This window comes from Pteropus alecto, unplaced genomic scaffold (genome assembly GCF_000325575.1).
Source record: "Pteropus alecto unplaced genomic scaffold, ASM32557v1 scaffold113, whole genome shotgun sequence".
NCBI lineage: Eukaryota > Metazoa > Chordata > Mammalia > Chiroptera > Pteropodidae > Pteropus > Pteropus alecto.
The window spans coordinates 5,870,793-5,880,265 of NW_006433949.1; the positions used below are offsets into that span (position 1 = coordinate 5,870,793).

At 54.1% G+C, this 9,473-nt stretch overlaps 1 protein-coding gene across 1 annotated transcript in view; it reads right to left on the reverse strand.

Annotated features, from left to right (window-relative positions):
• Positions 1 to 510: 510 nt before the first annotated feature.
• Positions 511 to 9,473, reverse strand: part of MSI1 (musashi RNA binding protein 1) — a 21,311-nt gene continuing 12,348 nt past the window's right edge. Inside the window, exons 8-13 of the mRNA XM_015586771.2 lie at positions 9,002 to 9,082; positions 7,668 to 7,724; positions 4,806 to 4,874; positions 3,835 to 3,989; positions 3,328 to 3,391; positions 511 to 2,323 (exon numbers count right to left, since the gene is read on the reverse strand). Of these exons, the coding sequence (XP_015442257.1) occupies positions 3,350 to 3,391; positions 3,835 to 3,989; positions 4,806 to 4,874; positions 7,668 to 7,724; positions 9,002 to 9,082 (404 nt within the window). The 3' untranslated portion in view covers positions 511 to 2,323; positions 3,328 to 3,349. The remainder of the gene's footprint in view (positions 2,324 to 3,327; positions 3,392 to 3,834; positions 3,990 to 4,805; positions 4,875 to 7,667; positions 7,725 to 9,001; positions 9,083 to 9,473) is intronic.

Consider the following 9,473-nt stretch of genomic DNA (forward strand, 5'->3'; position numbering starts at 1 on the left):
CTTTTATTAGTTCTAACAGTCGTGTGTGTGTGTAATCTTCAGGGTTTTCTACCTACAAGATCATGTCATCTGTGAACAAGAAACAATTTTACTTCTTTTCCAATTTGGATGGCTTTTTTTCTTCTTGCCTTATTGCTCTGGGTAGGACTTCCAATACTATGTCGAATAGAAGTGACCACAGTTGGTGTCCTTGCCTTGTTCCTGATCTGAGAGGAAAAGCTTTCGGTAGGAATTTTTAAGAAACAACTACGATGCCATGATCGCACTTAACGAAAATAACAATGATTTCTTGGTATTAGCTAATACCCAGACCATTTTCAGAGGCCTTTGTCTCAAAATGTCCTTTTACTGTTAGTTTTTCCAAATCATACCCCTATAAGCGACATGTATTCGTGTGTGAATTAAATATTGTTCTAGGAGGGAAATAGGAGAAGGTAAGGGAAGACGGGGTGTCACTGGGGTGCCTAGATCTGAATGCACACAGAGGCCAGATACAAGCCCAGCACCGTTTTCAAATAATTTATTAGGAATGTCAAACTGAAAATAAAACCTGGAAAAAGAAGTTACAGATGTGGAGAGAAGAGACACCGGAGGGTGGTAACTTGCTGGCTTCGGAACACCATGTAACATCTTTTTAAAAAAATTCCCCAAACAAATCAGAAAACGGAATTCCAGGGCTCCGAGCCCATGGGTGGGCCCAGTGGGGTGGGGGGGTGGGGGTGTCACAGGAAGGGGAGGAGAGGGGAGCTAAGTCTTTCATGACTCAGCTCAAACGTGTAGAAAATTAAAAATAAAAACCAATAAAATGCAGCTTCTCTTTTATTAGGAAACAAAAAAAAAAAAAAAAAAAAAACCACGAACAGCCGCGCATCTCAGTAACAAAGATTATTGCTTTGTGTTCTCAGGGCTGATAGGTTAAGCACCTCACACAAACAATTAACTCTCCAAAGTGGGTTTTGAGGGTGGGGACTGTGATGGGGAAGGGAGCTCAGGTCCCCAGCCTCAGACCTGGGGGAGGGGGACATAAAGAGAGGGGACGATGACAACGACGACAACAACGGGGGGCCTCGGCCCTGCCACGCCCAGCCATGTCACTCACAGTTCATGAAGTCAAACCCTGAGCCTCTTTTCCCTTGGAAGGGGGCTCAGGGGTGAGGGACTGCCAAGGGGGTCTGGCCATGGGACCATCCTGGTGGGAAACTTCAGTGAGAGAATGTGGGGGTTCCCTGAGAAGCCCTTTGCTTTCCCCTGGGGTCCACCCCTTCCCAAAGTGCCCCCTGATGCCCACTCATGGGGGGTTCAGAGCAGAAACCATGAAAGCCCAACCGAGGTAGGGGGCAGGGGGAGACCTTTGGAGAGTTAATTCCTTTCCAGCAGTGGCTCGGGGTGAGCCTTTCTCTTCTCTCGCCCCTTGCCCCAACACTGGGATTTCTCGGGGTGAGCAGGCCCAAGGCCTTGACCCCCAAGGCCTGAGAGAGCGGGCCTGCCTTGGCCACAGTTGAGGCCTGCAAGCTTACAGTAACGGTGTCTGAGGAGGGGACAGAAACACAGGAGGGAGGAGACCTTTGCGGGGTGGGGCCAGGCAATGCCCTCACCCCCAAGGGGTCTTAGAGGGGGTGGGGGCTTCACCTCACAGTATTTACATATAATACAGGACGGGATGGTTCCAGGGGCTCGGCCTGGCCTACGCAGCCCTGTCCTCTCCAGGGCTGGACGGAGGTGGCCAGGAGCCCACACCCACATAGACATTTTGTTCTTAGCTGGTGGGGGGGACACCTGGCCCCTTGCCCCTGCGGCCTGGGGCTTCACATTCACAAACCTAGAAATAGTTTAAAAAACAGTTCCTTAAAAAAAAAAAAAAAAAAAAAAAAGGAAAAGAGAAAAGGAGGGAAAACCAGAATAAAAAAACCCGGGTGGGGGCTGCGACCTCGGCAGGCCCCCTGCGCCCTCTCTCTAGCTATGCACAAATACAAAAGCCTTCCTGGGGGAAGGGTAGGGGGTCCTAATGGGGGCACGGCAGACAGGGAGGGGCGCAGAGAGGGAAGAACCAGGGGACCGTGGTGGGGTAAACGGCTAATCCAAAATAAATAAAAGCGGGTAGGACAGGGGCAGGCGGGGGAGGAGGCCGGGGTGGAAGAGGGGGAGGTTAGTAGGGGAGCCAGACAACGTCTAGAGACAGCAGGGCAGGGGCCTGGGCCACCCGGGAGCGGGGGTGCAGGCAGTAGCGGTCCGAGTCACTGTGGGGGAGGGGGCGGCTGCGGCTGAGGTGTCCCCGCCCCCTCGCTGGCTCACTCGTGGTCCTCAGTCAGCTGCAGGCTGGGCGCTGCAACACAGGATGTTACGGGGTGGGGGGTGTCCTGTCCTCCTAACCCTCTGCGCCCCCCACACACTCTTTGCCCGCCCCACCCCCCGCCCCCGAGAACCCGTCCCATCCTAGATGAGCTTCATTCACACTTAGTACTTTTGGTTCCCAGTTTGGAAAGCTCTTACTCTCGATTTTAAATGGCTGGATTTATTCAAATATCACCTTCTCAGAGATGCCTTCTCTGAACCCCTAAAGCAGCGCCCTCACATATATTTTGGAATTATGTCACTTGTTCACTTGGTTTTTGCCTGTAGAATGAGAGAGGAGCCTTGTCTCTCTTAAACATCCCTCTTTCTTGGAATAGTGCTCAACAAATAGCTGTCTGAATGAATGAATAAAAAAATGCAAGGCCACTGGTTCACACGGCACCCCACCATCTCGCTGTACACTGCACGATGACGGTGTGGACAGGGTTCTCTCTGTGTGTATGTTTACGTGTCAACAGTATTCTGTTTTAATAGCTGTGTAAATAGTCCGTTCTGTGCAAACACTCTCATTGATTTAACCATGCTCCTTTGGTTGGGCGATTCAGTTACTTGCAGTTTTAAAAATAAGTGCCCGACGTGGAATCATTGTGTCCAGGGCACGAATATTTAAAATCTGGATACACACTGTCAGGTTGCCCTTTGGAAATCCTGAGCCAACTGCACAGCTTCTCCTATACCCTCATCAGCGCTGGGCACTGGCAATCTTTAAAAAAAAAAAACTGCGCCCAACACGTAGAATGTGCTGCCTTATGTGCTGCCCAGTAAATTGTTTTCATTTATATACCTATATTTTTATGTAGCAGGTCGAGCAGCTTTTCATATACATGGACCATTGCTGGTATGAAGGTGTGTCCCCCCCCCACGGGGCTGTGGGTTCCACGAGGGCAGGAACTGGGTCCGTGTCCCAGACTGGGCTGCCCAGTACCAGCCTCCCCAGTATCATCCCCACCCCAAGACCCCTGCCCATTTCCTCACCTCCTGCCACCTGTCTCTCGCTTCAGTGATACCCATTGGTGAAAGCTGTGGCAATCAAGGGGCCCTGGAAAGAGAAGAATTTGACTCCGAGATTCCTGGGCGGAGCAAAGAAAGCCTGGGGGGGGCGCCTTCTTTCCCACAGAAAACCTGAGGCGAGCCCTTCTCTGGCCCCTGCCCACATCGCTCCCACTGCACCCACTAAAAGATTCTATGGGGATCTGCATATAACCAGTACCCTGGTTAAAATCTGGGCTCCCCCGAGCTAGAATCTAGCCTCTGTGTGGGCAGAGATGGTGAGTCTCATTTGCACAATATCCCCCAGAGCCCACCTAATACCCGGCATACAGAAGGTGATCTTTAAATGCTCACTGAATGAATGAGGACCCCTGTGTCTCCCCGCTTGGCAACACTGTTTCTCCATCCACAATCCCTTGCCTCCCTCTGCCCTGCAGGCAGACAAGGCCTTTCCCTCCTCCAACTTCGGGGCCTCCAGGACCAGCCACTCACCCCGAGACTGTGGCCGAAGCCGGTGCTAGGGGCAGGGCTGGCAGCGCTGATGTAACTGCTGACCGCTGAGTCCTGGTTGGCTGCCCCGTAGAGCTCAGCCATGGGGCCGGGGCTGGTGGTCCCCAGGAAGCCCCCTGTGCGGCTGGGAGTCGAACCTGGAGGGGGAGCCATCGTCCAGGGGTGAGAGCCTGGCAACCCAGAAAGAAGACGGTGATAGCCCCTGCGCCTTCAAACCTCTTCCACCCACCCTGACCTTGACCCCTCCCTCTGCCTCACCCCTACACCTCAGCGGGGCCTGTGGTCCACCTCCTGGAGGTCCCTCCAAGTCCAGCCATCCCCACTAGCCCTAGTCAAGGCCCCATCATCTCCTGTCGGACCACTCAGTGGCCTCCTCACCAGTCTGCAGGCCTCCCCCAACTTGAGCCCCTTCACACCTTTTCCCCACACTGCAACTATGTGCATTTTCTGAAATCCACATCACTCCACTGCTTAAAATGATCAGCGTCTCCCGAGGACCCGGTTCCTTCTACCTCCTCCTCCCTGCTCCCATTCCTGCACGGCGCCCGTGCTCACTGGCCGCCAAGAAGCCTTTGCACACGCTATTCTCTCTGCTGGGAACTCTTTTCCTCCTTTTTGCCTTCCAATCGGAAGCGAAAAGGCCCTTCCTCCGGGAAGCCTTTCCAGAGAGGCCTGGAAGCAACTCTGGTACCTGACTTCCCCAGGGGAGCAGGACCATCCTTCGAAATGATTGCTTTTTTAATACGTGATGCCCCCACCCGCCTGTCATCCCTGGAGGGCAGAGACCATGTCGGTCTCCTTCCTGGTGGGCTCGCCAGGTGCTCAGTTAACACTTGCTGAGGGAATGAATCCATAAGTCCCTCTGGAAAGGGGTGGCAGTGGCTACCTCCCCTCTAGACTTCTCTGCCCTCTGTACCCCCTTCCCTTGGTTCCTGAACCCCAGCAGGCCTCACCTGTCCCTCGAACTACAGCCGCCGCCGCCGCCGCCGCCGCCATCGGTCCATAAGCGGTGAGAGGAATGGCTGAAAGGAAAGGTCACAGGCGCTTCAGTGTGGCAAGCGAGGGGGCAGCGAGGTGGGAGGAGGAGGCCGCCTCTGGGTAGAGCCTCTCCAGCCTTGCCCCACCGCAGAGGCTGCCATCTATGCCCTGACTCGCAGCATGGATGGAGACAGGTAGGAAAGGATGGCTTCTCAGCGATTGGCTCAGCCCTTGGTTTTCCCCCTGGACTCGAGCAAGGGACACGGACAGCCCGAAACACATGGGGGGTGTGACGGGGCTCCCCACCCTGAGCAGCTCTCGGCGTTGCCCACAGCCACCCCTCCTCCAGGTAAGGCCGCGGCTCTGCTTTGTTCCTCCTGCTGCCTGCCCTGCTTCCCTCGCCCCCTTCCCCTGAGCACGTGTCCCCAGTAAACTGTGTGCATCCAGCGCCTTGCCTCACGAGCCCCCTGGACCGCCAGCCAGCTAGAAATGACCAACCCCTCCCCTGAGTCCCCTCAGCCCCTTATCTTTGAGCCCCTCTTCAGACGCAGGGATCTTGCGATCCCCCTGTCTGCCGTCTACCTCCCCCCACCTCCACAGCACCTGGCATCCTGCTTTGTACACAGTAGGTGTTTAATAAGTATCAACTGAATAAGCAGAAGGGACCTCTGCTGAAATAACCAGTTGGCTTGAGCCTGGAGCCCCCTCGCTGCTTGGCTCTGCCACTGTGGCCCCTGCGAGGCTACGACCCTGCCCGAAGCCAGGGTCTGCAGAGGTGGCATTTGCTCTCAGGAGCATCGACCTCCCATCCCAAGATGCGCCCCTTGGGGCTGTTTTGGTCACCTTGACCCTGGACTGGAACTGCACTTGGGACTAGGGACTCCGGAAAAGGCCCCTGAAAATCCTTGGCATGGCCTCTGGGCAGGGGATTAAACTTTAAGATAGTGCGGTTCCCACGCAGTAGAGGAGCCTTGCCTAAGAGCTTCATGTAGTTGGCTCCTCCTCACTCAGACATCACCTCCTCCGAGAAGCCTTCCTTGACCACCCTCACTAAGGCAGCTCCCTGTCCCCAACCCTAATGCCTCACCACATCTGTTTTATTTTCCTCCTGGAACTTCTCACCTTCTGTAAGTAGCTTATTTACTTGTTTATTGTTGTCTCCCTCCACTAGAATATCAGCTCCAGGAGGGTGGGGACCTTGTGGTCTCATTCACTGCTGTGTCCCCACTGCTTGGAATGGCATCTAGCACATCTACTGAATGCATGAAGGAAACACCTACATCTCCCGAAGGCAAAAGTTCAAGACCTCACACATCTAGGAGAGACCTCTGCCCCCGCCAAGGGGCCATTTCTTCCCTTAGTTCTTTAAGGCAAGGATCCCCAATCTCTGGGCCACAGACCCAGCATCAGTCCATGGCCCGTTAGGAACCAGGCCGCACAGCAGGAGGTGAGCAAGCAAAGCTCCATCTGTATTTGCAGACGCTCCTCAGCGCCAGCATCACCACCTCAGGTCCCCCTCAGATCACCGAGCATTAGATTCTCGCAGGGGCACTGGTCCCTGGTGCCAAAAAGGCTGGAGACAGCTGCTTTAAGGGCAGGGGCTGGGCTCCGAGGTCTGTTTTTTGGTCCATTTAGGCATTTCCACAAAGCCAAGTCGGCATGGCCAACCGGAGCAAGTGCTTGTCACGACTGTAAAGGGTTACTCATTTGTGTGTGTATTTCTTTCCCTCTCTAGACTGCAAGTTCTGTGACATCTTGTCCCTGCTCTGCCCCCAGGCCTGGTAATGTGTCCCGCGCAGTAGGTCCTCAACACAGTTTTTCAATGAGTAGGAAAAAAACCCCACCTGCCTTTCTCATTGCTGGTCAAACCCCCACTCTGCTCAGAGGAGAGCCCTATCACTCCCATTTTCAGGACTTTCTACTCCCTCTCCCTTCTCCACCCCATGTTTCTCTTCCCCCTGCTCCATTCTGGGGGACTCCTGAGCACCCACTGGAAGGGAGGTCTCATCTAAAGCAGCATCCATGCTCACGTCCTCCACACACGGCCAGGTTGGGGGGGAGAGTCTGGGGTAGGGTCGGGGAGAAGCGGGTTGAACAGAGAAACCCCTTGCAGCCAACGTCATCTGCGCACGCCCTTCCCCTCCTCGCGGACTTGGCCTCGCCCTCAGCTCCACAGCTGAGTTGATTGGTCCAGATGAAAGCTCCAGTTGGAGAAATGGCTCCAGTGGCCAAGCACCTTCATCCCACGTGCCCAGGAGTTCCAAACGGGCAGCCAGAGAGGGCTGGATTTCCCCTCTGATAGGTCTCACTTGACCCAAGGTGGTGTGAAAATTTGGAATTTGTTGCCGACATTTGAAAATAGTTGAAAAATTAATTCAAAAGCAAAAGCCAGGTTTCTGGCTTCTCTTAGAAAATGAGATCTGTAAGTACTGGGTCTGCATCCCCTCCCAGCAAGGGCTGGCTGGTACCGATCACGGGCACACCCATGCCAGCATGCCGATGTCCCCACCTGGCCCACCTGAGACCCTGGCTTCTTCACTGCTGGGTCTCAGGACCTACGTAGTGCCTGGCATACAGGAGGCACTAGATAAATATTTGCCAAATGGAAGAATGAGTGACCTTGCCTTCATTTGCTAGGCTTGGCCCTACGTCCCACCCTTAAGGGCCATATAGCTACACAGACTGGCCAGTGCCCAGGCAGAGTCACTGTATTCCCACATCCGGAGGGCTGGTGGGTGGGAGAAAAAGGTCCCACTAGCTTTCCCAGGGGAAGGTCCCTGAGTCCTTCTTTTTCTCCCCATATGGCCTGCGAGGTGTACGAAATCCGAGCGACTGACCTGTAAGCTCGGGGAGAACTGGGGCGCTCGGGAGAGGGGTCCGCTCTACACGGAATTCTAAAATGAAACGTAAAACAGCTTAGGAAGATCCAGGGAGGCCCTCGGGCATGGCCCAGGGAGGATAGATGCACCCACGGGGAGACTGGGCAGGGGGACAGGCCATGCACAGGACCCAAGAGCTGAGGATGGGGAGAGCATGGTCCCCAGCAGGCAAGGGTGGGGGAAGAGACACAAGACACAGAGAGATAGGCAGACATAGAGAAAGAGTGGGCAGAGTTGCCACCTATACCCTGGGCACAGGGCCATGCTGGAGCTACTGTTCCCAGTGTTTCTTAAAAGGCTTGAGATTGCACCAAAACATCTCCCAGAATCCACTTCTTCTCCTATTTTTCTTTGTGGGGGGCGGGGGGGGGAGGAGGAGCTAGGGAGGCAGCATTGGTGAAAAGCAATGACCTTAGGGCAGGTCAGGCTTGGTTCGGTTCCCAGCTCCAGGACTTTCTAGTTGAGTCATCTTAGCAAGTCACTTCTCTCTGAGCCCGTCTCCTCACCTAAAAAATGGGGATCATCAGTCCTCCCCCAGGAGATCGTTGTCAGGATCAGACAACATAATCTGTACATGGGAGTCCAAGCTGAGCAGCCCAAGAGACAAATGATGCAAAAGAACCTTCTAAAACATAAGACCCCCCCAAAAAAAAAAAAAAGCCTTGCAAAAATTTGATACTTTATATTTCAAAAGAAACAACATTGAATAGTCATCATGGGAGAGTTCCGAACTTCGTTGGGCTCCCTGCCACTTATTTGAAGGCCTAGTGTTTATTTTTTGTGTTATTTTTATTTTGAATTACAAATGAGGGTGGTGATCATCATGCTTTTAAATGGTTTTTCACCATTCGGGGTCTTGTCAGCCTTGAAAGGCTCAGTGTGTAGCATGTGATCATTATACACGTGTCTGAAAAGACACAACCAGTGTTGGCCCTTGGGGAGCAGCCACCCCCCCCCGCCCCCCGAGCCTGATGCCCTCTTTGGTGGAAGTGGCAACCCTGGAGTGGGGTGGGGAGGAGAGAAAGACAGGAGGAGGCAGGCAGAGATGGCCTGAAAGAGAACGGGTGCCATGCAGGACCATGCTGGAACCCTCGTCCCCAGCTTCTGGGGAGGGCGGGAGTCAGGAGGGGATGGGTGGGGAGAGGCGCTCCTTCCTCAGACATGCCCTTTCTTCCAAGCCTCCAGCAGGCAGACTCCCCCCAGCCATGCACCCCCAGACACCGCCCTGGGGAGTCAGACTGCCCAGGAACCGGGGACATGCTGGCAGTGCAGACACACTGAGCTGGACTCACCGGGGAACTGGTAGGTGTAGCCAGGGGCGAGGCCTGTATAACTCCGGCTGGCGTAGGTCGTGGCCTGGAAACCGGGGTAACCTGAGGGAGTGAGGCAGGGTAGTGTCAGATGCCTCACCTGATTGGTGAGGAAGGTTCTGAGCCACACACTTCCCTTCCTGCCTCGTAACACCGGTGACAGTCAGTCACGTGTACCAAATAACTTCTACATGCCAAGCCCTCTGCTAAGCCCATTGTACAATTTATTTTCTTCTCCTTAAACCTCACAAGAACCCTAAGCAGTTGTTATTATTAGGAACCCCATTTTACAGATAAGAAAACCGAGGCTCAGAAAGGTGACCGTTACTGGCTGAGAATAATCCAAACCTTTACCGAGGCTTCATGCTCCGTCTGGCTCCTTCTTCCCTCCCATCCTCATCTAGACTTTGCCCCGGTCGCTCTGCTGTTTCTCAGATGCACCAAGCTCTATCCC